This window comes from Brachionichthys hirsutus, chromosome 11 (assembly GCF_040956055.1).
Source record: "Brachionichthys hirsutus isolate HB-005 chromosome 11, CSIRO-AGI_Bhir_v1, whole genome shotgun sequence".
Taxonomy (NCBI): domain Eukaryota; kingdom Metazoa; phylum Chordata; class Actinopteri; order Lophiiformes; family Brachionichthyidae; genus Brachionichthys; species Brachionichthys hirsutus.
Genome location: NC_090907.1, coordinates 14,008,693 through 14,035,945, shown reverse-complemented (window position 1 = coordinate 14,035,945; position 27,253 = coordinate 14,008,693). Strand labels below are relative to the sequence as shown.

Sequence of the window (27,253 nt, the reverse complement as noted above, 5' to 3'; positions counted from 1 at the left end):
TTAATGGAGTGGACTTTCTCCTCCAGAGTGCTAATGCCCTCACCACCCAGCTTGTGGCCCAGGAACTCCACCACCCTCCTCATGAAGTGACATTTGTCTGGGTGTAGCTTGAGGCCTGCTGCAGCCACTCTCCCCAGCACCTGCTTCAGGGACTGCAGAGCAGCATCAAATGAGGCCCCGTGCACCAAGAGGTCATCCAGGTAGACCAGGCACTGTTGCCGTGGGACCCCAGACAGCACAGAGTCCATAAGATGCTCAAATGTGGCCGGAGCGTTACACAGACCAAAGCTCAGGACCCGGAACTGCCACAGCCCTCTGGTGGTGTAAAATGCTGTCTTGGGCCTGGACTCTGGGGACAGCGGGACCTGCCAGTATCCACTTCGCAGGTCCAGGGAGGAGAACCAAGAGGACCCCGCCACCAAGTCAAGAGACTCATCGATTCTGGGGAGGGGGTAAGAGTCCTTTATAGTGACTTTATTCAGTGACCTATAGTCCACACAGAAGCGCATCTTTGAACTATTCTTCTTAGGCACCATCACCACAGCAGAGGCCCACGGGCTGTCAGATGGCTCTATGATGCCTGCCTGCAACATTCCATCCAGCTCTCTGTCCGCAGTCTCCTGATAAGCCAGAGGGAGGCGGCGGGGCCGTACTTTAATAGGGTGAGCATCGCCGGTGTCGATGGCGTGCTCAACCAGGTGTGTCAGACCCACCTCACTCTCTTTATGGGCAAAAATATCTTTGTACTCCAGCAGCACCTGCCAGAGACTCTCCTGCTGCTGATGGGTCAGCCCCTCACAGTTTCTGGACCAGATGTCCTTCAGTGCAGACATCCTCTCGTCCTCTTCCGCTGTTGGTGCTGCAGGAATCTCTGAGGATTTAACAGCTATCGTGGTGGCTGCTGAGTGTGATACGGCAGGGGTTAACTGAATCTGTTCTCCGCTGGGGAGTATCAGCAGGTCTTTACCCATGTCCAGGACACCGCATATGGTACACAAAAAATCCCTCCCGAGGATGCAGGGGTCCTGTACATCAGCCACCCAAGCAGCATGGGACACAGTGAGCTTTCCCACCTTGAACTGGAACACTCCCCGACCTCTTATGGGGGCCAGCTGACCGGTCACTGTCCTCAGCTGCACCTCAGTTAGCTCCACTGCAGCCCCAGCAGGAATGATGTTGGACCCCGTGTCCAGAAGCGCTGTGCAGGGCACCCCGCAGACTGTCGCTGGAATGTGGCAGAAGTCACCAACCTGGGTCCAGCCCACAGCGATGACCAGGCCCGGTGCAGTTGGTGATGGTGTGGGGGTGTTTGTCTCATCAGCCCGTGCATTCCCACCTACACGGGCCTCTGGCCGTTTCCCTGCACTGCTGCAATCCTGGGGCACTGCCTGATGAGGTGTCCTGCCTGCCCACATCCCCAGCAGCTCTGTGGTTGACGCCGTGGACCCGCCCGATGAGCAGGTGACTGGATGGCAGCCGTCTGAGTCACACTGTGTGGCCCCACTGAGCTCTGCTGCTGCTCGATGGGGGCTGACATCGCCCTCACCACCGGCACATCTTCAGCCCCGCCGGTGGCTCCGCTCAGCATTTCTCTCTCCAATGCTAGCTCCAGAGCTGAGCTCAGAGTGGTCGGATGGGCCAGCTGGACCTGCACACGGAGCTCTTTAGGACTGAGGGCCTGCAGAAACTGGTCCCGAGCAAGCTCCGTTTGCACTGCAAGCGGCATGTTGTCATAAGCACGCCGGCAGAGACACTAGATGTCATGAGCCAGGATGCGGAGGGACTCCCCAGGCCGCCTGCGTCTGTTGTGGAACTCAGAGCGCAGCAGCACAGACTGGTTGTACTGGCCAAAGCGCAGCTGAAGTGCCCCGGCCAGCGCGTCATAGTCTCTCCTCTCCTCTCTGTTCAGCAGCAGCAAACACTCCGCTGCATCCTCACACAGACACAGAGCTAGCTGCAACGCTTTATGCTGCTCTGACCAGCCAGCAGCCGCTCAAACTGAGCAATAAACACTTCCCAAGATGTCTTCCCATTGAATTTGGGTGTTTTAATGTTTGCTGGAGCTTGGGCGCCGCCACGCTCATTCACGCTGCGTGCTGCCGTGTCACGTGACGTAGGCTCTGCCTCTCTGCCCTCATGGCGCCGGGCATGCTTCTGCCTAGCAAGGCCGGGAGGGAATCCTGCCTCCGCACACAGCTGCAGTGTCGTCTCCCTCACTTTCTGTGCGGGTGAGAGCGCGCAGACGTCCATCTCCTCTCCCTCCTCCTTAAACTTCGCTGTGAACATGCCGTGCGTGTCGTCGGCGGCAGATAGCAGCGGCTAACGGCGCTAACGGCGCTAACAGCGGCTAACAAGACTCCGACGTCGGTTCGTTGTTAAGCTTCTGACACGAGTGTAACGTCGGTGCGAACCATGAAGCAGGAGAGGAGGATTCATTACCAGGATTTATTCCAGCACTCATAGAGCAGTTAACAGGGTCACTGTTACAGCCGAAACCCACGCCAACTCTAACTCACGTCTGGAACCTTCTGCTGCAGCGGCTACTCTCCGCTCTCGGCTCTCTCTCACTTCCCACTCTGCGCGCGCACATAACGCGTAATTTAAAGGAACAGTACAACACAAACTCTATAATGATAATCCCCTAAGGATCATTACAATACTTTACTCCGTTTTTTATTGTGTTTTTTGGCAAAGAACGGAGGAAATAAATGTTAGCACAAGGTGCTACGGAGACAAAAAAAGTTGCGCACTCACTTAAATTAGAAATCAGAAGCGCCAAAATCTATTGACTTTGTTCTTGTCAAGCAGGATAACAATGAATTAAAAAATTAAGTTTTTGGTTGCATTATGCATAAATTATGTAATTTATGCATTATGCATAAAGTACATAAATGTACAGTAGCATATTTGTGTGACGAGAACTGTGCAGCCGCCTTCGCCCAAGATTCAAGATACTTTATTGTCATTATGCGAACATAATAAAATCGTATGAAGGCCCACGGCTTAAGGCACACATCATAACATAAACTAAATTCTCTCTCTTCTGAAACAATATATATACACACAGAGAGAGTGACAACCACAGGCAGTAGTGCAAAATAGCAACAACAGGGCCGGCATAAAGCGTCCCAGATCGCTACAAGGGAACGACTGCTTTCACAGCTCGGGGGAAGAAGCTGTTCCTGAGCCTCGCTGTGCTGCTTCTTATTGTCCTGAACCGCTTCCCTGATGGAAGCGGGACAAACAGTTTGTGGCCCGGGTGGGTGGGGTCTGTGGGCGGGACAAACAGTCTGTGGCCCGGGTGGGTGGGGTCTGTGGCGATGCGTCTGGCCCTCCTCTGGACTCTGGAGGTGTAGACAGAGTCCAAATCAGGCAGACGGTGACCCACAATCCCCTGAGCTGTCCTCACCACCCGGGATAGGTCCTTCCTGTCCTGCGCCGTGCAGCTGCCGTACCACACGGTCGCACTGAGACACAGGATGCTCTCTATCGTGGCCCGGTAGAAGTTTGCAAGCAGAACAGAGGAGAGTCCAGCCCGCTTCAGCTTCCTGAGGAAGAAGAGCCGTTGCTGGGCCTTCTTCACCAGGTGTCTGGTGTTGAGTGTCCAGGAGAGGTCAGAGGAGATGTGGATGCCCAGGAATTTAATGTTCTCCACACGCTCCACTGCTTCCCCTCGTATGCACAGGGGGGCGTGTTCAGTCTTCCTGGACCTCCTGTAGTGTTTGTGGAGTGGATGCAGAGCAGTCGTGGGTGAAGAGGGTGAAGAGAGCAGGGCTGAGAACACAGCCCTGGGGGGTCCCAGTGTTCAGGATCAGAGGGATGGATGTGGTGTCTCCTATCCTCACCACCTGGGGCCAGTTGCTGAGGAAGTCTCTGACCTAGGAGCAGAGCGGTGGAGACAGTCCCAGGCTGTGGAGCTTCAGAGCCAGCATGTCCGGTGGGACGGTGTTAAAAGCTGAACTGAAGTCCACAAACAGCATCCTGACGTAGGTGTTAGGCTGCTCCAGGTGAGTCAGGGCTGAATGAAGTGTCAGCGAGATGCCGTCCTCCGTGGAGCGGTTCCCCCTGTAGGCGAACTGCAGGCTGTCCAAGCCAGCAGGGACGGCGTACTTGATGTGTTTAAGGAGGATCCTCTCGAAGCACTTCATCACGACGGGAGTCAGAGCAACAGGGCGGTAGTCGTTGAGGCAGACGATGGGTGATTTCTTGGGTATAGGCACAATGATGGAGGACTTAAGGCAGGCAGGGACGGTGGACAGCTGCAGGGACAGGTTGAAGATGTCCAGGAAAACCCCGGCCAGTTGGTCAGCACACGTCTTCAGTGTCCGGCCTGACACGCCATCTGGTCCCGCAGCCTTGTTGGTGTTGATCCTCCTCAGGCTGAGGAGACCTGGTGCAGCTGCAGGACGAGCGGCTGATGCTGCACCTCAGGCTGGGGCAGATCCACAGACCTTCTGCTGCTCGGAGAGTCGAAGCGTGAGAAGAATCTGTTCAGGGTGTCGGGCAGGGTGAAGTCGTGGCTGGCGTGCTGGTCCCTGCGTTTGTAGTCAGTCACAGCCCTGATGCCTTTCCACATGTCACGTGGGTTATTGTTCTCAAAGCGCTCCTCAATGCGCTGCTTGTATCTGTGCTTTGCCTGCTTGATGCCTCTTTTTAGCTCACTTCGTGCCCTGCTATAGGCCAGCTGGTCTCCAGCTCTGTAGGCTGCATCCCAGGCTTTGAGCAGAAGCCGCACAGTGCTGTCCACCCACGGTTTCTGGTTAGGAAAAACCGTGATCGTCTTTGTGGGAAGGACAGCATCAGTGCAAAAGTGAACATAGGAAAGCACAGATGACGTGTACTCCTCAAAATCTGCATCCTCTTTGAATACCTCCCAGTCCGTGTGCTCAAAACAGTCCTGCAGGGCTGAGGAAGCCTCCTCAGTCCAGACCTGCACGGTTCTGATGGTGGGTTTAGTCCTGCAGATCAGTGGTTTATAAGCAGGTATCAGGTTCACTGAGATGTGATCAGTCATACCCAGGTGGGGGGCTGCTACAGCCTTGTAGGCTCCTGGGATGTTGCAGTAGACCTGATCCAAAATGTTGTTTTCTCTGGTGAACTCAAGACTACTCTCTCTGAAGCCCCAGTCTTGGCATACCCCAATGCTCAGCTGCCCTTTATTGTGGACACGGATGCTAGCAACGCCGACGTCGGGGCTGTCCTTGTCACGGCCTAGGGCAGGGTAGGACCCAAATGCGAGGCAGACGAGTGGAAATGCAAACACAGCTTGGATCTGGCGGGTAGGACAGGCAGGCAAACAGATCCGGGGGGGGGGGGGGCGGGGGGTTGGCACAAGGAAGGTCCAACGTCTGCAGCACCTGGACTCCCGAGGAACCTACGCCAGGATCCTGTTTGTGGACTTCAGCTCAGCTTTCAACACCATCCTCCCGGGACTGCTCCAGCTCGACGTGCCCGACTCCCTCTGCTGGTGGATCACCGACTTCCTGACGGAGCGGAGGCAGCATGTGCAGAATGTGACCGTAGACCGTGGGGTCTACGGTCTCGGACACCATGATTATCAGCACAGATCCCCCCAGGGCTGTGTACTTTCCCCCTGGCTCTTCTCCCTGTACACCAACTGCTGCACCTCCAGCCATCAGTCCGTCAAACTGATTAAGTTTGCGGACGACACCACCCTCATCGGGCTCATCTCGGACTGTGATGAGTCTACCTATAGGAGGGAGGTGGGCCGGCTGGTATCCTGGTGTAGCAGCAACAACCTGGAGCTGAACAGCCAGAAAACAGTGGAGATGATCGTTGACTTCAGGAAAGTCACAGCCCCACCGTCCCCCCTCTCCCTCACAGACTCCCCTACCCCCATCTCCAACGTGAACTTTTTCCGCTTCCTGGGCACCACCATCACTCAAGACCTTAGTGGGAGCCGACCATCAGCTCCCTCAACAAGAAGGCTCAGCAGAGGATGTACTTCCTGCGGCAGCTGAGGAAACTCAAGCTGCCAACCCAGATGTTGGTGCAGTTCTACACCTCCATCGTGGAGTCCGTCCTCACCTCCTCCATCACCGTGTGGTACGCTGGCGCCACCACCAGGGACAGACACAGAGTGCAGCGCATTGTACGTGCTGCGGAGAAGGTGATCGGCTGCAAGCTGCCATTGCTCCAGGACCTGTATGTCTCCAGGACTCGGAGGCGTGCGGGTTGGATCACCATTCTCACCCTGGACATGGATTCTTTGACCCTCTCCCCTCAGGCAGGAGGCTACGGTCCATCCGGACCAGAACCTCCCGCCACAAGAACAGCTTCTTCCCCTCGGCCGTAAGACTCATGAACACTTAATAATTCTGTTGCGGACTCCTGAACATTTCATAACTGATAACTTGCACTGTTCCATTTGCAATGCGTGATTACGCTAGTTTACTGCTGCTAGTACACATCTGTGTATCCACTACTGCTGCTGCTGATGTGTCTGTACTTGTACGTTTTTTGTATTTTGTCATTACAGTTAGATGTAGCACGACTTCACAGAGAAACATTCCTTGTCTGTGAACCGTCACTGACAATGGCAAGAAACTATTTCTGATTCTGATTCAACAGACAGGCAAAGGTCGGTACACCGGGTGGTCAGGAAGGTCAGGCAGACAGGTCCGAGGGGGCAGGCACAAGGAAGGTCCAAGAGACAGGCAGGGGTCACAAACCGGGGAGTCCAGGCAGGCAGGCAGACGGATCACAAGGGGCAGGCGAAGAGACAGGGTCCGGGAAGCAGGTAGGGTCGGTACACGGGAGGTCGGGTTGAAGTGCTGGAGAGCAGGTAACATTACTGACAATCTGGCAGTGAGGTGTGGCATGAACAGGGTCTAAATAGGGCGCTGGCTGATTGGAGATGGGTTGCAGGTGCTGACAGGAACACAGGTGCCGGGAATGAACTGATTGGCAAGAGGACTGTGAGGTGAAGACAGGGAGAGACAGTGAGGGAATGACCCCGCCCCGCCTCGAGGCATGACAGTTCTCTCCCAGCAGGGGGAAGAAGGGGAGCGTCTGGTTGCCTACTTCAGTCGAGTGCTGAGCAGAGCAGAGAAGAACTACTGCGTCACCCATCGGGAGCTGCTGGCGGTGGTGATGGCCCTGCGGCAGTTCCGACCGTACCTGCTTGGGAGCCACTTCCTGCACCGTACTGACCACGCTTTGCTCACCTGGCTTCTGAACTTTAAGAACCCTGAAGACCATGTGGCCCGCTGGCTGGAGGTCCTCCAGGGATATGACTGACATCCAGCATCATGGGCGGTGACTTCATGGCAATGCTGATGCGCTCTCCCGGTGTCCATGTGAGGCAGTCGAGTGTCGCTACTGCTGGCGGCAGGAGGAACGGAGCCAAACGACACCAAGCGTGGCCAGCGCCAGCCCCTCCAATGATACAGAAGGGTGGCTCCCGCTGAGCAGCTCAAGCAGCAGCTCAAGCAGCAGCAGGAGGCTGATGTGACTCTTGCATTGGTGGGGGGCTGGCTGGAGGCCGGAAGCCGTCCAAAGTGGGCCGAGGTGTCTGCCCTGGGACCTAAAGTGAAGGCTTACCACTCAGTGGGGCAACTTCGTGGTCCCAGACCACCAGAGAGGCTGGTGGTCTGGGATGTTTGCCCATTTCGGGGTCCCCAACGAGCTCCATAGTGACCAGGGACGGAACTTTGAGTCCCAGGCCTTTGGGGTGATCTGCTGACGACTGGGGGTGAGTAAGACAAGGACAACTCCGCTCCACCCGCAAAGTGACGGGCTGGTGGAGCAGTTTAACCGAACTCTGGCCACCCAGCTTGCCATTCTCTCCAGTCAGAAAGACTGGGACCGTCGCTTGCCACTGGTCCTGTGCTCCTATTGGTCTGCTGTTCAGGAGTCCAGCCAGTGCATGCCTGCTGCTCTTATGTTTGGGAGAGAGCTCCGGACACCGGTGGACTTGGTGTTTGGTGCCCCACCAGAGCCGGAAATGGAGATGGACTACTTTTGCAGACTGAGAGAGCGCCTGCTTGTGGTGCACAACTACACCCGCCAGGCCCAGGCGAACTCTGGCATTCGGCAGAAGAGGGGCTACGATGTCCGTTGCAGAGGATGGGTGTTCATGCCAGGGGATAAGGCGTGGGTCTACTACACTGTCCGCAAAAAAAGGGGATTTCTCCTAAGATTTGCAGCCACTGGCAAGGCCCCTGTGAAGTCATGGACCGCTTGTCTGAGGTGGTGTATCGACTGCGGATGTCCTGCAAGGGCCGCATGGTGGTACTGCTCCAAGACAGACTCTCGCCGTACCGTCCCCTCGCCCCGGATGCTGCTGGGGAGGTGGGTGTTGGCGGTAATCCGTGTGCCGGCCCCTGTGACGCTCCACTTGTGTTTGGTTATGATGAATATATTTATTAGATAGAATGTTAGGGTACAAGTACAGTCACACAGTAGCATGTATCCATCCATCGTCACCCGCTTATCCGGGGCCGGGTCGCGGGGGCAGCAGCCTAAGCAGGGAAGTCCAGACTTCCCTCTCCCTGGCCACGTCCTCTAACTCTTCCGGCGGGACCCCGAGGCATTCCCAGGCCAGCAGAGAGACAGTCTCTCCAGCGTGTCCTGGGTCGTCCCCGTGGTCTCCTACCGGTGGGACGTTCCCTGAACACCTCACCAGGGAGGCGTCCAGGAGGCATCCTAAATAGGTGCTCAAGCCACCTCATCTGGCTCCTCTCAATGCGGAGGAGTAGCGGATCTACTCCGAGTTCCTCCCGGATGACTGAGCTTCTCACCCTATCTCTAAGGGAGAGCCCAGCCCCCCTACGGAGGAAGCTCATTTCAGCCGCTTGTACCCGCAATCTTGTTCTTTCGGTCACTACCCAAAGCTCGTGACCATAGGTGAGGGTAGGAACGGAGATCAACCGGTAAATCAAGAGCTTCGCCTTTCGGCTCAGCTCTCTCTTCATCATGACGGATCTGTGCAGAGTCCGCATCACTGTAGACGCTGCACCGATCCGTCTGTCGATCTCCCGCTCCATCCTTCCCTCACTCATGAACAAGACCCCGAGGTACTTGAACTCCTCCACTTGGGGCGCAGGATTTCCTCCCCGACCTGGAGGGTGCACTCCACTCTTTTTCAGTTGAGAACCATGGCCTCGGATTTAGAGGTGCTGATTCTCATCCCGGCCGCTTCACATGCGGCAGCGAACTGATCCAGTGAGAGCTGGAGTGCACGGCCTGATGAAGCCAACAGGATCACGTCGTCTGCAAAAAGCAGCAATCCAATCCTGAGGTCACCAAACCGATCCCCCTCAACGCCCTGGCTGTACCTAGAAATTCTGTGCATAAAAGTTACGAACAGCCCTGACGGAGTCCAACCCGCACTGGAAATAGGTCCGACTTATTGCCGGCAATGCGGGCCAAGCTCTGGCACCGGTCATATAGGGAGCGGACACCCCGTATCAGGGGGTCCGACACCCCATACTCCCGGAGCACCCCCCACAGGACTCCCCAAGGGACACGGTCAAATTCCTTCTCCAAATCCACAAAACACATGTGGACTGGTTGGGCAAACTCCCATGCACCCTCAAGGACCCTGCTGAGGGTGTAGAGATGGTCCACGGTTCCACGGCCAGGACAAAAACCACATTGATCCTCCTGAATCCGAGGTTCGACTATTCGGCGGACGCTCCTCTCCAGTACCCCTGAATAGACCTTACCGGGGAGGCTGAGGAGTGTGATCCCTCTATAGTTGGAACACACCCTCCAGTCCCACCACCCCGGTCTGCCAATCCAAAGGCACTACCCCCGATGTCCATGCGATGTTGCAGATTCGTGTCAACCATGACAGCCCTACAACATCCAGAGCCTTAAGCGACTCCGGGCAGATCTCGTCCACCCCTGGGGCCTTGCCACCGAGGAGCTTTTTAACTACCTCGGCAACCTCGGCCCCAGAGATGGAAGAGCTCAACCACGAGTCCCCAGGCCCCGCTTCCTCACTGGAAGGCATGTCGGTGGGATTGAGGAGGTCTTTGAAGTAGTCCCTCCACCAATCCACAATCATACACAGTGTTGACCGTGCACTGCTTTCCGCTCCTGAGATGCCGGACGGTGGTCCAGAACCTCTTCGAAGCCATCCGGAAGTCGTTTTCCATGGCTTCACCGAACCCCTCCTATGCCCGGGTTTTTGCCTCAGCAACCGCGGTAGCTGCGCCCTGCTTGGTATGTCGATACCTGTCAGCTGCCTCCGGAGTCCCACAGGCCAAAAAGGCCTGATAGGACTCTCTCACCACCGGTGTCCACCAAGAGGTTTTGGAATTGCCGCCACGACAGGCACCGACCACCTTACGGCCACAGTAGCATGTATTACAGTACAAATACAGTCACACAGTAGCATGTATTACAGTACAAATACAGTCAAACAGTAGCATGTATTACAGTACAAGTACAGTCACACAGTAGCATGTATTACAGTACAAGTACAGTCAAACAGTAGCATGTATTACAGTACAAATACAGTCAAACAGTAGCATGTATTACAGTACAAGTACAGTCACACAGTAGCATGTATTACAGTACAAATACAGTCAAACAGTAGCATGTATTACAGTACAAGTACAGTCACACAGTAGCATGTATTACAGTACAAGTACAGTCAAACAGTAGCATGTATTACAGTACAAGTACAGTCACACAGTAGCATGTATTACAGTACAAATACAGTCAAACAGTAGCATGTATTACAGTACAAGTACAGTCACACAGTAGCATGTATTACAGTACAAGTACAGTCACACAGTAGCATGTATTACAGTACAAGTACAGTCAAACAGTAGCATGTATTACAGTACAAGTACAATCACACAGTAGTATGTATTACAGTACAAGTACAGTCACACAGTAGCATGTATTACAGTACAAGTACAGTCAAACAGTAGCATGTATTACAGTACAAGTACAATCACACAGTAGTATGTATTACAGTACAAGTACAGTCACACATCCTGTCTCAGAGGAGCATTTCTAAAAAGCCCTTGCGGTCTTGTTTCCGTTGAAAGTCCTTCGTACATAAACATCGACATTTAACAATGGGCTGATGGGGTCGCCGGTGACGACTGACCCCTCAGCTGGGGGCTATGTAGCGATCATTGGGCCGGTCGCTAATTTGGACTGTGATGTGCAATTCACCGTGGGAGTTTACTGTTTTGTGTTGTTGGCACCATGAGTGAGGGGTATGTTGCGCTGGGTATCCTCTGGGCAATGTACGTGTCTTGTTGTGTGTGTGTTCCAGTGTCAAATTGAAAGCACCTGCGGGAGGTAGCGTGCATAACTGACATGAGTTCGACCCCAGCGTGGTTCTTCTCCTTGAGCTCCCTACAATATTGTAGGCTGGTGAAATGTGAGTGACAAAAGACACCAAACTACAGATAAAAGGTTATTTTATTTCTTGACTGCTGGATGTATTCCAAATGAAGAGCAGTGTTGATAATTGTGGGTTGGTAGGTTAACAGAGTTTAGTAACCAGGTTTCTCTGCAAGTGTGCATCAACCGGTGCATAAAAGGAGAAACACAATGAAAGGACAAGTGCACAAAAATAACGGCAGTGGGTTGGGTTCCGTACTAGCTTGTGGGTTACAGGGATGTGCGGCAGCTTGAACTGTGCAGGCCCAAGTCAAACAACTTGACTGTGACATTCAAAATACAGATTTAACCTAAAGTTGTATTCATAACAGAAAGAGAAATAACAAAAGAATATCACCTGTGTAGGGATTTCTAATCTCTCTTCCGGTTCTTGTTCTCCGTAGTGGGTGTGTAGTCAATGAGGAGAATGTGGGTTAAGATTAAGACATTTATATAATTAACAGATCAGTACAAGTTAGTTCAGATTATCAGCGCTGGATTCCACCACATTTCTCGTGGCTGCCTCATGGTGGAATGAAGACATTTCCTGCTTCGTCAACACGTCATTCTATCGCCTGAAGGTGGGATTTTGCCCCAGCCAATCTAAGCCCATGTTTATCCGTGTTGTGTGTGACGTCACTGTCGTGAGATGTTCCCTCCCCCTGGGAGCTTGCCATTACTTCCAGGACACGTGGACGTCCATCCCAGGAAACTCAGGTTGAACTCATAAACCGGTGCAAAGGCGTGTCGTGCAACAAAGTGGAAAAATCTAAACATTTACAATGCCTATAACGTATAAGCGTGGGCTAGCCTCACCTACGACGTCCATAAGGGACACTAAAAACCCTACAAGACAGAGATCCAAAGATCCCCACAAGAAAACTAAACTCAATTATCATTACCTCTCCCTGTGCACAGTCACCATGTGTTAGCCTTAGCAACAGTGTGTCATGTAGCATGCAAACCCGACTATAGATGATGTTCTTCTTCCTCATCCTCAGAACCGCTGGGAACATGAACGCCACGTCTCAGGCATTCCCTCAGGTTCCCTCCGGCTCCTCCTTCCTTGGAGCCCCGTTCCAGCCGGGCCTCCTGCTCCATCATCAGGTCGGCGGGGGCATGGCAGCCTCCCCCACCGCTCGATCGATACACCTGATCATAGCTGCCGTATACATAGTACACAACAGCCTCCACCCGTCATAAACATTCCCACAACTGTATCATTAAACCAAAACCCCATCAAACCAAAAGCATTCAAACACATTAATATCCTATAATTCCATTGTTATTCGCTCTAAAATCCTGAAAAGTCTCCGTCTAGAACAACCAGATTAAACATGCAGCGTTCTGTAACAGAACATTAACTTTACCAGCTAGTGATGAATCTCTAAATGTTAGTAGTTTAATGTGTATTATGAGAAGTGCCTGCAACTAGTGATGAACTGACTTAACCCCTGGTAGGATTAGTAAACATCGATCATTTTATTGCACACAACTGATCCGATCATTTTTACTGGATGCTCTCTGAACAATGTTATCCCCCTTCAGGTTAGTTTGTCAGTTAGTTTTATGGATCTGGTTCTCACGTATGGTATTGATATTGATCGATTAATCGTATTTCCACTGAACCCTTTTTTATCAGACCACAAGTTCATCACTTTTACGTTTGTATTATTGGACTACGTTCCATCAAACAGAACAGCCTTGACTAGATGTCTGTCTGATGGTGCTATTGCTAAATTCAAAGAAGTGATCCCATCAGCATTAAACTCTTTATCAAGCCTTAACATTACTGAGGAGTCGTGTGGTAACTTTAGCCCCTCCCACATAGATCATCTTTAGGTGGTGCTGGGGACTTGATGCGCACGACGCTTGACTCCATCGCCCCCTTAAGAATTAAAAAACTAAAACCAAGAAGGAAAGCTCTGTGGTTCAATTCTGAGATTAGATTGTTAAAGCGAACAGCCAGAAGGGACTGGAGAGAAGGTGGAGCTCCACTAAATTGGAGGAGTCTTGTTTAATCTGAAAAAACTGCCTCATTTACAGGACGACGCTCAGCCACGATGCGCTTGCCTTCTATGAACCCAAACGGGCCCCTCAGGGGTCCTGACACCACCTAAGTCATCCCGGGCCCAACAACGGCAGCACGAGCCCCCCAGGTCACCCCAAGCTGCCACAGCACCACAAGAACGACCCCCGGGGCCCCACCAGAGCCACCCGCAGAAGAACCAGCCCAGGGCCCGAGAGCGACACTCACCAACACAGCCGACGGAAGCAGCAGTACGGTGCATAGCAGGCCGGCCCGGTGCCCCACCTGCACCCAACACCTCACCCCCCACAACCGCCCGCCTCCCCTCCCCTGGTGACAGAAACTGGGTTCCTCAGTGACAACAAAAACAAGATAAGTCATGCAAAAAAAAATTAAGAAGCATTATAATTTACATCGTTGTGGTGGCTTTCGCTAGCAGGCAGAATCAGGTTGCAATATTTATATTTAATGATTTAATAAAAGGAGACCAACTTTCTGTAAAATATTTCAAATATTTTTTATTTATTTTTTGGAAGCAGAGATTTTCTCCATTGATATGTGTTCTATGAGGAGATTCAACCAATGGTTGATGTTTAAAGACTGTTTATTTTTCCAGTTAACGAGGATTGTTTACTTGGCGATGGCGAGGGCTGCGAGTGTGGGGTGCGTATGTTTCTTAGAAATAACGATTTCTGCTAAGTCACCGAGTAGACAAGTGATCGGAGATAAAGGGAACGTACAATCCAAGATGGACGACAGTCTATGTGATACTGCGACCCAGAAATCCTGGACGGGTGAGCACAACCATAGGGCATGGAAATAAGTGTCAGCAGTATTTTGGGAGCATTGAGAACCCATTTTCTTCATCATATACTGAGTAATGTGTGTTCTATGAAGGATCTTATACTGGATGAGTTGAAGATTTCTGTGTTTTGTTTTCACAGTTTTTTTTCTCCTTTAATGACAAATCTGTTATTTTTTCACACAACTTTATTTATTTTTTTATGTGACTATTATAAAAGCACATACAGGTTTTTATTTATTGCTTTTAACTTGGGTTGTTCAATCTTTACTGACTTCTCATTCTATTATTTCAAACATAACACCAAGACATGAAGCAAGGCTGAGTTTCTCAGGATCATTCGGACTCACACACACCTTCGTTCACAGCCTCAAACTGATAGTTTACACATTTGAGGGCAGCCATAGAACAAAGGCCAAAGCTCCGAGGCCTCTGGGACTGGGCCAGCTTCACACAGAACATGTGCTGCTCCACTCTGGGGCAGTCCCGAGCAGCTCTGCACTCACACCTCTTTGATGCTGAGGACAGATGAGTTTACATCAATACAATAACTCCATATTCAGTATGATAATATGTCAGACAGACATCTGACAGCATCATCTTAGTGAGAACTGGATTAGATGAATGCTGACATCAACTATATATACTGCATATGTATGTCTATGTATATATACATATATAAAACTTACTACAGCCAAGGAATGGTTAGAATAGTTGAGGTAAGCTACGTCTGGTCCTTGAATATGTCCTCTGAACTAGATGGTGGACTCAAGTACGGCTCTCTGATTTAGCAAAATGAGTTAACATCGGAGATGGTCGCAGGTTCGTCTCCGACTTGTGCCCGTTCTGTGAGGAGTTTGCATGTTCTCCCCGTGTCTGCGTGGGTTCTCTCTGGGTTCTCCCCGTGTCTGCGTGGGTTCTCTCCGGGTTCTCCCCGTGTCTGCGTGGGTTCTCTCCGGGTTCTCCCCGTGTCTGCGTGGGTTCTCTCCGGGTTCTCCCCGTGTCTGCGTGGGTTCTCTCCGGGTTCTCCCCGTGTCTGCGTGGGTTCTCTCTGGGTTCTCCCCGTGTCTGCGTGGGTTCTCTCCGGGTTCTCCCCGTGTCTGCGTGGGTTCTCTCCGGGTTCTCCCCGTGTCTGCGTGGGTTCTCTCCGGGTTCTCCCCGTGTCTGCGTGGGTTCTCTCTGGGTTCTCCCCGTGTCTGCGTGGGTTCTCTCTGGGTTCTCCCCGTGTCTGCGTGGGTTCTCTCCGGGTTCTCCCCGTGTCTGCGTGGGTTCTCTCCGGGTTCTCCCCGTGTCTGCGTGGGTTCTCTCCGGGTTCTCCCCGTGTCTGCGTGGGTTCTCTCCGGGTTCTCTCCCTGTCTGCGTGGGTTCTCTCCGGGTTCTCCCCGTGTCTGCGTGGGTTCTCTCCGGGTTCTCTCCGTGTCTGCGTGGGTTCTCTCCGGGTTCTCTCCGTGTCTGCGTGGGTTCTTTCTGGGTTCTCCCCGTGTCTGCGTGGGTTCTCTCCGGGTTCTCCCCGTGTCTGCGTGGGTTCTCTCTGGGTTCTCCCCGTGTCTGCGTGGGTTCTCTCTGGGTTCTCCCCGTGTCTGCGTGGGTTCTCTCCGGGTTCTCCCCGTGTCTGCGTGGGTTCTCTCCGGGTTCTCCCCGTGTCTGCGTGGGTTCTCTCCGGGTTCTCCCCGTGTCTGCGTGGGTTCTCTCCGGGTTCTCCCCGTGTCTGCGTGGGTTCTCTCCGGGTTCTCTCCGTGTCTGCGTGGGTTCTCTCCGGGTTCTCTCCGTGTCTGCGTGGGTTCTCTCTGGGTTCTCCCCGTGTCTGCGTGGGTTCTCTCCGGGTTCTCCCCGTGTCTGCGTGGGTTCTCTCTGGGTTCTCCCCGTGTCTGCGTGGGTTCTCTCTGGGTTCTCCGGCTTCCTCCCACCAAAGACATGCAGCCTAGGCTGATTGGTGACCCTAAATTGCCCGTAGGTGTGAGTGTGTGTGTGGCTGATTGTCTGTCTCTGTGTTGCCCTGCGATGAACTGGCGGCTTGTCCAGGGTGTAGCCCCGCCTCTCGCCCATTGACTGCTGGGATTGGCTCCAGCTTGGCCCGCGACCCGATAACGGGTTAAGCGGTTGGGACAATGAATGAGTTAACATCGTCAGAGATTTCCACCATGTTTTCACTGACAGGGGGCACTAACGACTTTGGGGAAAGTGTTTTATATATATATAAATATATAATAAAACCTCCATGTTTTAAAAATGGCTGTCTTTTTAATTGGGTGTATTTTATCAGCAGTGATATGCAAAACTTAATCAAACCTGCTACAACATTAATCTGCTTTAGAATGACTGCTGAGTGATTGTTTTGTAACATTGGAATGAAACCTTTTATATTCTTAAAACATATCAGAGAGTATTCGAGCAGCTCTGATCTAATCTGCAAAAATAAAAATTTTTGCTTTCCAAATTGTTCAAATTCATGTGCATTCACACACGTTTTCTTATGATTTCAATGATATCATTTTCCTGGAGATTTCTTTTCAGTGGACGTGCCCAAATAGTTTAACACCAAACTCACCTGAGCATGTCTCCCATTCATAGCAGGTGTCAAGGCCGCAGGGCTCCTGGACAGAGCTCTTAGAGGACATATTGGCTCTGAAGATGGCCCATTCCAGTGTGGCAGAGTCCTCTGGATCACACTTGCCTTCCTTTACAAAGAAGAGAGGATCTTTGTGACAACGGCCTGCATGGAAGGAGCAGAGCGACATCGGCACGGTGACTCCGACATCGATGTTCAGGACACACAGAGTCCCCAGCTGTGAACTGCATAAATACACACAGAGTGGTTTAGTCATCTTCTGGTAGCTTTTATGAATTAAATTCCCATGTATTCACTAACATTTCAAAAGATAATCAAATTAATTATAAATGTTACATGCAGCTTTCCCGTTGAATGCAAACACATTCAGAGTGCTGCAGTTCCTCTGCTGGACCGCACTGTCCATTGGCCACAAACGGCTCCTCTGAATGCAAGAGACAAGAGACACCACTGAGTTGTTTCCCACAAACCTGTCATTTGTAAGTAAAAGGAAGTTGTGTTTTCTTAATTTCTCGTGACTACTTAGTGTCCTGTACCATCTGTGCATCTTAGGTCAACAGGTACCGGGGGCTCCCAGGTGAGACTGGAGCTGCACTTGTAGCGGCCTGGTGGCAGCGGGAACAGGCCATTCTCCTTGCAGTTCAAGCCCACCAACTCGCCAACATTGTACTCATCTTTGTCAGGGAACAGTGTCATGCTGTCAGGGATTTCAGGAGGAAGACACAGTTTCCCTAAAGGAAGACAAAGGATTTTAAGCCAACAAAGGCTTCAGGTACAAATATTAACTGTGCTTGATGAGAAAGCTTCTCTGATCCTTGTTCCTTTGTCTGGTGTGAGAGACTTACTGATGCATCTTCCATTTGGCAGACTCCATGTCCCATCAGGAAGACAGGCGACGAACTGAAAACCCTCCAGCTCAAATCCAGAGAAGCACTGGAACTCCTCATCGTCACCAAAGGCATAATACTGCTTTGATTTCTGTAAGTTAATGCATTGAAAATAGTTCATAAGATAGGAAATGTCAACATTCCGCGAACACGCCATCCTCCTTCAAATCTTCTACACCCTTTGGTTTTTCCTTCTTTCTTCTTGCATTGCTAATACTTGGTTGTATGCTAATAAAGAAGAAATTCCATCATGAATAAACGGTTAAACCCATCCAGCCAATGGAGACTTGAATAACAGGAGACAAATTATTTTTAACTGCTCTTTTTGTAGCATATTATATGTTCTATCCCTGACTACATGGTGGTGGCTGGGGGGGTTGGTATTTACCCTGAGGAAACTGTTGGTGGGCCTCGGTGGCCTCGGACATCCCTGTACACCAGGAGGCAGCTCATCCGTCCAGCCTACAGTAAAGTCGTCATCATTGTCACATGTCTCCTGTCTACACACACAAATAAATTACAGGTGACGTCTGGAGATCAGCGGTCGCACAAATAAGCATATAATTGGTACCAACTTCAAAAAATGTCAAAATGTCAAAAGGTTCACCTTACTTTTCGAAGATGGAGATGTAACATGGTTCGTCTTGTCTGCCAGCACCCTCACACGGTTGGCCTCCTCTGAGAGGGGCGGGGTTGTTGCACTGCCTTGTTCGATGTCTCCTCATTGTGGCTGCACAGCGAGTCCATGGCCCCCAGCAACTCCAGTAACCATCCACAAGCTCTGTGTTGTTACACAGTAAACTAGTGAGAACACAACCAACCTCAACACAATCAGTGTCATCGTAGTATTAAATTAATGCCCATCGTCCCTCACAAATGGAACTGGCATACAAGAAGAGCAGGCAGCAGCCATTCTTCACACATCACACAGTCGTGTTTGAGTCATACTGGTGGATCTGCAAGTCTTAGAACATTCCAGCCAGTAATGGTGCGGATACAAGGAATGTCAGGGGGTCATTAAGAGCAAAAGGTGGGTACGAGTAGAAATCACGGCCTGCTGGTGGTGATACAGGAATATTTGGTGACAATCAAAATCATCAGGATTTATTCCATGCAGAGAAAATGTTGATCAAAAAAGCAGGTAAAAACAGCAGTGCGTGTGTCAGTCAGTAAAACAAAATGCTAGTAAACGTTTTTAGTTTCTAATAATTCTCAATAATAATAATAATTGTTTTTATACTCAGGAAACTGGAAAAATACTTCTGGAACTAGTAGCCCCTCCCCCTATCTTGCCTTAACAGTTTTCACATTCATCATCCACCTTCAACAATCACAATATTGTGCTCTGCAGATGTCCTGCTGTACCTGAAATGTAGTCAGGGGCTCGTTTCTCACAGTAAATGCCAAATGTTCCAGTTTGGCAAATACACTTGCATTCAGTGCCAGCGAGAACTGGCCTGGCATTGTTGGGGCAGGGAGCACACTTGCAGGTATCAAACTCGTCCGAGTACTGGAGCAGGGCCTTCCTCAGGTGTCGTCTCTTTGTAACAGCACATGGGATCCCCCGAACGAGATCTATGATGGAGTTTACCTGAGCACAGACACAGACAAAACCCCAACATCAGTTGGTCGGACCTTAATTTTTTAATTAAGTGCAGGAAGACATTGGCAACTACGCTTGATTTTTGAGACCTTGCTCTCAACCATAGCAGGGTTGTCAAGAACAGACTTGGCCCAGTTCTTGAAAGATGTACGATCGGGAGCTGGACCCTGCCTCTCCCAGGCCAAAGCTGCTGCCTCTCTTGTTCGACCTCCTTTCACCATAGAAAAAGACTTTTCTGCTGCCTGAATGTAAGAGCCTAGACCAAAGGGATGGGTAGACCAATGTAACGATAAGATCTTCGGTTCTTCGGTGTAATAGTAGCAACAGTGTAGAAGATGGATTTCCGCGGTACCTCGGTATTTCTCAGTTGTCCTTGTGTCAGTGCATCGCTCTACACTCCTGTGTTCCGTGTAGAGGATGATGCTCCAAGTGATGTCTTTAGCCAGGCAACCTTTGAAGTGCTCTTCTGTTTGACCTGTTGGTCAAAACATTGAAAAAGACTTATATGTGTGGTCATTGACAGTTTGAAGTAACTTGCATTCCAACAATGTCCCAAACAAACCATTTCAGTGTTGTCTTTGCTCATGATAAGATTCTCCATTATTTATTATTACACAAACTAAAAAATGAAACTAAAGTCACACAAAATGATTAGAGATTATAAAATGTTTGATGGCTTTTATTGTATTGTGCATGATTTATCTGTCATGGAAAATTTCCATTTGATATCTGATTAATGAAAAATACATCGCTCAAACTTTACCAGGAGAACATTTTTGCTTCATCTCTTCATTTAATTTTTTCTCCGGTGGACTCACCACCTGCTGAGGGAACCATAGGGGACAGGTGCATTGGGTGGCAGTCAACGACAGGGGGCTCTACGACCCGATCCACAGAAACAGAGACTAGCTCTCGGGACATTGAATGTCACCTCGCTGGGGGGCCGGAGCTTGTGAGGGAGGCTGAGAGATACCGTCTAGATCAGGGGTCGGCAACCCAAAATGTTGAAAGAGCCATATTGGACCAAAAAAACAAACAAAAAATATGTCTGGAGCCACAAAAAATTAAAAGCCTTATATAAGCCTTATAATCAAGGGAACACATGCTGTATCTATCTATATTAGCTATATTAGCCGACTATCAATATGACTAAGTTGGTTACGAATACATAATGAGCCTTCATGGTTAAATGTTCATTTTCCCTGCAGCGCATCCTGTGGAGAATGACGCATCAAGTTTAACGTCAGTACATTATTATTATCTCCCGGGATGCAACAACACTTGCAGCAGCAGTCGAGTTTGGAGATGCAATCCACTTTTTAAATCTATTTAAATCTATCAGCCTCAATTTGAGATTTTAAAGGTACAGTACACGCTGCAGGAGTCAATCAGCATGATCCATGCAGTGATGCGATCACACTTTTTCTCTCACTCCCAGCTGGCTACTCGGCTGCAAATGTAGCCTTTCCCTGGAAATGTCTTTCCACATGACTCTTTTCGTTATTTGACAACTTCTCGCTACAGAGCAAACATTCAGGCAATCCTTCCGCATTGGCAACGAATGCAAATGATTCGGTCCAAGAATCGTTGAATCCTCTGTTCTCCTCAGTTATTTTTCTCTTTTTACCCTCGCCGAAGAGGAGACGAGGGTATTGCAATTGTGTCATGTTTGTCCTCCTACAGAAACCATATTTTTTGCTTCCATTTTTCAATTTTAATTTTTCTTTGAAAAAGCACCAGGGAGCCACTAGGCGGCGCTAAAGAGCCACATGCGGCTCCAGAGCCACGGGTTGCCGACCCCTGGTCTAGATATAGTCAGCCTCACCTCCACCCAGAGCTTGGGCTCTGGAACCCAACCACTGGATAGGGGCTGGACTCCACATTTCTCTGTCGATGAACATGGTGAGAGGTGGCGGGCTGGTGTGGGCTTGCTATAGCGCCACAGCTCAGCCACCATGTGTTGGAGTTTACACCAGTGAACAAGAGGGTTGCTTGTCTGTGCCTTCGGGTAAGGGACAGGTGTCTCACTGTTGTTTTGGCCTATGGGCCCGAATGGCAGTGCATAGTAGCCGGCCTTCTTGGAGTCTTTGGGAGGGGTATTGGATGGTGCTCCGAGCCAGGACTCCATTGTTCTTCCTGGGGATTTCAACGCTCACATGGACAGTGACAGTAAGACGTCCAGGGGGTGGTTGGGATTAACTGCTTTCCCAATCTGAGGTCGAGTGGTGTTCTGTTGTTGGATTTCCGTGCTAGACAGTTTGCCCATAATGAACACCTTGGTCACGCACAGGGATGTCCATAAGTGCAAGTAACACCACAACACCCGAGGCTGGAGGGCAATGACCAACTTTATTGTTGTGTCATCATACCTCTGGCCACGTGTCTTGGACACTCGGGTGAAGAGAGGGACAGACCTGTTAACTGATCATTACCTGGTGGTGAATTGGATCTAGTGGCAGTGTAGGTATTAAGAGAGTGTTGGAAACATCTGGCAGAGCCCTCTGTCAGTGTGGTCTTTAACTCTCACCTCTGGGGGAACTTCTCCCCGATTCCAAAGGAGGCCAGGGACATTGAGTTTGAGTTGACCATGTTCCCACCTTGGAGCTGTGGTCCGTCAAGTTGAAGATGGAGTCTTATTGAGTTCTGTTGACTTGTGGAACTCCGGAGCCAGCTGACAGGTACAGACAGGCCAAGCGTACCGCAGCCCGACTGGTTGTGGAGGCAATAAATTGGGCCTGAGAGGAGTTTGTGTTGAGAGGAGCCAGATGAGGAGGCTCGGGCATCTATTCAGGATGCCTCCTGGACGCCTCCCTGGTGAGGTGTTCAGGGCACGTCCCACCGGGAGGAGACCACGGGGAAGACCCAGGACACGCTGGAGAGACTATGTCTGTCGGCTGGCCTGGGAACGCCTCGGGATCCCCCCGGAAGAGCTAGAGGAAGTGGCCGGGGAGACGGAAGTCTGGGCTTCCCTGCTTAGGCTGCTGCACCCGCGACCTGGCCCCGGATAAGCGGTGGAAAATGGATGGTGTTTGACTGTACTTGTACTGTAATACATACTATTGTTTGACTGTACTTGTACTCCTCAACATTCCAGCTAATAAATGTATTCATCATCATCATGGATGGATGGATATATGCTAAACCCTTTGCAAAGATTTGGCTTGAATCTACACTTTCATATTGTAACCAATTAGATATGTTGTTGTACCTGATTGGGTGATCTCCTCTCTTCTGTACTGGTATAACAGGTCATAGTGACCTCCCAGTTTCCCTGTGCTGTAATAGTGTGTCCCAAAGCGCTGGAAGATTTCCCTGTAGAGGGCATAGTTGTACTCAAGAGGAAGAGCATGAAGGAACTGCAGAAAAGGCTGTGACAGGACAAGGTCTCTTGGGTCCCTTACTTTGAATGTGGACACAGGAAGAACTTGGTGGACCCGAATAAACTTGGAATCCTACAGAAGGAAAAATTAGAACGAGAGGAGAACAATGAGGAAGGTGGCTGTTATTGTTTGGTCACATCTTTTTGTTAAAGGTTAGGTCTTCAAACATGCATCACTACAAATATGTGTCTGCAGACTTTGAGTTGCTCACCATTATTTTTGATGCTTCAAAAGCCTCCTTGTTAGATCTGACAAGTGTCATGGATCTCCCACTGGAGAAGAACATGGGCAGGAAAATGGGGATGAAGAAGTACTTTTCACTTTGTTGGCTGCGCTGGGATGGACTGGGCCTCATCACGGTGATGGACTCACTATGCAGTGGGTGGGGCTCGGTGCTGAAGTCCTCCAGCACACCAACCTTTACAACCAGAGGCACAGTTGTAAATACGGTACCTGTAAGATCTCAAACCACCAAGGCAGACAAACCCTTTCTTGAGCTGTTTGTCTATACTGGAGCATCACTCAGTGAACACAAGGACGACTTTGAAACACTGCAGAACCTGGACCTGTGGCCTCAGCGCTGATGTCCACGTCACTAGAATTAGCATTTTGTTTTTGTCTGCTCCTGCTCTGTCTCGCTATCACTTCCCTATCCATCTCCTTGACTCGTCTCCGACCTGCCATTCTCTCTCTCTCTCTCTCTCTCTCTCTCTCTCTCAACCCAGCCGGCCAGACAGATGGCCGTCCACCATGAGCCTAGGTTCTGTCCAAGGTTTCTGCCCGTTAAAAGGAAGTTTTTCCTTGCCTCCGTTGCTCTTGTGGGTCAAGTTGGGTTCTGTGTTTCCCTGCAGGTCTTTCCCTGCTAATCCTGTAAAGTGCCTTGAGATGACTTCATGTTGTGATCTGGCGCTATATAAATAAAACTGAATTGAACTGAATTGAACAGGTCTAAGATGTTTTCAGACCAAATTGAGGTTAATAATGCTACCTTAATGTCAAAGCTTTCAAAGTTGTGAGGGATCCGGTGGTAGAGCATTGTACTCTGAGGCCTCTTCAGTCTGCAACTTCCTCCCATGAACATGTTGTCCAGGACAGCTGCCCTGGGCTCCTCTGCCAGAGCGTCAAACCTTCAAACACAAATAAGTCAAAGGGTAGATCTCGCATTGTCTTTAGAAATAGCAAACACCCCATCATTGCATCAACAGACTAACCTCATTGGTTGAATAAAACTAATTAGAGAAACAGTAAAGAAGCAATGACAGGAGAACAATGAATGTTTTATTGGCAGCACTGAAATATAACACACCAATTACCTTTAATGTTGTTTAATGCATTTGATTCAGAATATCTTCAAAATCTGTCTTTTATTTACTTTTAGCCTTATTTTTTACAGTACATTATTTCTAAAGCTATTATATTAGAAGGGCATTTTCACATTACCTGCCGTGCTTACGGACCTAGAGCTACAGTGAGTTACAGCATTGGACAGTTCGGCTTGAGAGATATCTACCCTCTTCTTAAAATATGCATCTTGGAATACTGTATTTGAAAATGAGTGTTACAATGATAACAGTGAAAGCATGTCCCTCAGATGAACTTGACACCAGCAGGCCTCTCAAGCTTCATTCTGTGCAGCGATAAGGAACAATAATCGTTCTCAATCTTTGATTTGATTCACCAAAAGGAAGTCCATCATCTGACTGACTTCTATTCAAAATATGACTTTTTCTTATTTTGGGGTTCATTATTACTAATAATACATTTTATTTATACAGGACTTATTGAAATACTTTAATACATCTTTATCACCTTATAAATATTATTTCATCAGTTTATGGAATTAAAAAAAGCTGAAGGTAGTTGATGTATTTTTCTTGTTTTAAAGCATTTATTTTTAACAACTGATAAATCTCGAAATATCTAAAATGTACAGTCATAAAGCACTCAAAGACCATTTGTTCCATGTATGTTAAAAATAGAAATTATATGTCTTTTGGGAAAGGAACACTACAGTGCACGACAGAAAGGTCTAGGAACGCATTAGGAAGGAATGTCGGTCAGCTTGAGTGGAAACGGAAGCTGCAAACTCCGCAGGGACGCTTTGGCATCAAGCTTACCCGTTTCCCACCAGGTCAGCCCCAAAGGCGACTCTCTTCTCTGCCGGACACACAATTTTGAAGGCGTCACAGTGTCTCTCATCGGAGTTATCCACACAGTCGTTCTGTCTGTTGCACGTTAGGGTTGAGTTAATGCAGCGTCCTGCAGCAGAAAGGCGGTTCACTGGCTCATAACATGCTGATGCATGTCCTTATTTGGGCGTGTGTGGTGAGATTGGTCTGAGGCTGTTTGATTTTCTTCATTTAAAGAGTAACAAGTTTACTCACCATTGTCACACTTAAAGTCATCTTTGCAGTCGATGGGCGCCGACTGGCATTCTCTGGAGGGGTGACACGGCCTCTCCTCGGTCAGTTCCACGCTACAGGCCGATCCTCCAAACTGGGACGGCCTCAAAACAGAACGTGTTCGAAACTGTGGCAACGACATTTGATTTCACTCATTTTGATTACCAGCATTAAGCATGCACTTCCTGTACTGAATCAACTACTAACTGTGATGCTGATACAGGCGTGACAGAACATTTTGTGAAGTCATTTGTTTAGGTTTATTCATCGTGTGATAAGTTTATTCCTGTACTTTAACGTCAGAACAGTGAGAGCCTGATTCAAGTTAATAGTGTTACAAAACATCATATCTATATATAGCAGCATCGTATCTATATAAACCTGCATAATATCTATATAAACCTGCATGTGTATATAGTTTTCTTGTTGAAATCGGTCACAAAGTGTGTTAATGTTAATAACGGATCATTATCGCTCTGGAAGAAGAAGAAACTTTATTTGTCATGTGTACGAAATAGACACAAACAATGAAATGCTATTTTACTGTGGGCCCCTCTAACAACCAGCACACACACACATGGCTATGTAAACCTGTAGCATACAGAGCGGGTGTAGGGTGAGGGGGCTCGGTGCCTGGAGGTGAACTGGCCCCTCTAATGTCATTAATGTCTAGAAAATGTACCCGATTTTCTTATACTCTAAGATTTAGAAACCTGGAACATAGTAATTATTATTTTTGGATTTTGTCTGAGACAAGGATGCAGCCATCGCCAGCATCTGCTATAGAGCTCCTGGGACTGATATGCAATACCTGAATGACGTGTGTATGAATTGATAGTTACAGATGTGAATGGTGATATATGTTTACTTGGAAATATGAACATAGAACGTGGTTTTTGAATCAATGTCCAATGAAGCAAAAAATGGTATCTCAACTCCGATGGTCTCTCAACCGACCAGAGTCTTTACTAATAGGGCCGGCCATACTTCTGCCACTTGCTGTCACACCTTGAGGTGGGCCTGTATCCTTCCCCCACTAACTCTCCCTGTCTTCCCCTCTCCTCTGCTCCCGCAATCAGTTCATTCCCGTCACCTGTACTGCCATCAGTCATCAGCCCGGACTCTACATATACAGTAGTCCCTCATTTTCCGCGGGGGTTACGTTCTAAAAATAACCCACAATAAGTGAAATCCGCAATGTAGTCACAATGTTTTTTAATTTAATTTTCACTCCTTTACTTCTGTTTTTAGTAACGTATCAGGTAAAGCATGTAAATTCACTGGCGAGTGTTACGTTGGCAAAAATCCGGTCGTTTTTCAAAATAAAACACCTTTTAGACGCTAATAATCGATACAACGGAAATTGTATAAATTTGTTATTCTTTCTGTACGGACCGGTACCGGGCCGCGGCCCGGTGGTTGGGGACCACTGCTATATGTCATTTTCAAAAATTACTTACCAACAGTTTTGTGTAAATCAACTGTACAAATGTATGCCGATTATTCCACATCAGCTGAGTTAAATGTGGTTTTTATTGGATAACACAGAATAAGCTGGCACTGAACATCTCAAAAACCAAATCAATTATCATAGGATCGAGTCATATACTGTCTTCCACACCAAAAACTAGAAAACGACAATCAGAGATTGCAGACCCCGCCTCCAATAGACTATTTGATCTTGTGAGACAGTAAACAGGGCTTCCGGATCAGAGGGGCCAAACCTGCTCTAGCTTGCTGCTCCAGAACGTACTACAAGACTCCTTCTGGACTCTTTTTCCCCATCATGCCATTCGTGTCCCTCCCTCTTAAAGTGGCAGTTTACAGCACAGGCACAATTCCAGATGTAAAAATAATTCTAGAATCTGAATCCAGATCCGGATCAACGCCATTCTCGGGGAGGACCGAGCCACGGACAGAACCTTGCTTGTGTAAAAATTTCAAGTCGATTGGGTTACTAGTGTTTGAGTTATGCGCTCGGACAGACAAACAAACAAACAAATAAACAGACAGACAAACGCAACCAATTGCAATACCCTCGCCTCCGCTTCGGCGAGGGTAATGAGTTTGAGCTTGTCTGGGGAACCTATAGAACCGGTGAATAAAGTAAAATGACTGGGCACAATGATCGATAGCCAGCTGTCATGGGCTGAACACATCGATACCATAGTGAAAAAGATGGGTAGTGGTATCCATGGTGAGGAAATGTCT

The 27,253-nt window shown here is 49.3% G+C and overlaps 1 protein-coding gene across 1 annotated transcript in view; it reads right to left on the bottom strand.

Moving 5' to 3' along the window:
* Positions 1-13,934: 13,934 nt before the first annotated feature.
* The window catches only part of LOC137901266 (complement component C6-like), a 29,870-nt gene continuing 16,551 nt past the window's right edge, over positions 13,935-27,253 (bottom strand). The window contains exons 4-18 of the mRNA XM_068745282.1: positions 25,025-25,169; positions 24,758-24,899; positions 23,629-23,767; positions 22,852-23,058; positions 22,469-22,712; positions 19,613-19,735; positions 19,350-19,516; positions 19,023-19,248; positions 18,270-18,438; positions 18,046-18,157; positions 17,616-17,748; positions 17,307-17,501; positions 17,107-17,194; positions 16,750-16,994; positions 13,935-14,719 (exon numbers count right to left, since the gene is read on the bottom strand). Coding sequence (XP_068601383.1) covers positions 14,538-14,719; positions 16,750-16,994; positions 17,107-17,194; positions 17,307-17,501; positions 17,616-17,748; positions 18,046-18,157; positions 18,270-18,438; positions 19,023-19,248; positions 19,350-19,516; positions 19,613-19,735; positions 22,469-22,712; positions 22,852-23,058; positions 23,629-23,767; positions 24,758-24,899; positions 25,025-25,169 — 2,517 coding nt within the window. The 3' untranslated portion in view covers positions 13,935-14,537. The remainder of the gene's footprint in view (positions 14,720-16,749; positions 16,995-17,106; positions 17,195-17,306; positions 17,502-17,615; positions 17,749-18,045; positions 18,158-18,269; positions 18,439-19,022; positions 19,249-19,349; positions 19,517-19,612; positions 19,736-22,468; positions 22,713-22,851; positions 23,059-23,628; positions 23,768-24,757; positions 24,900-25,024; positions 25,170-27,253) is intronic.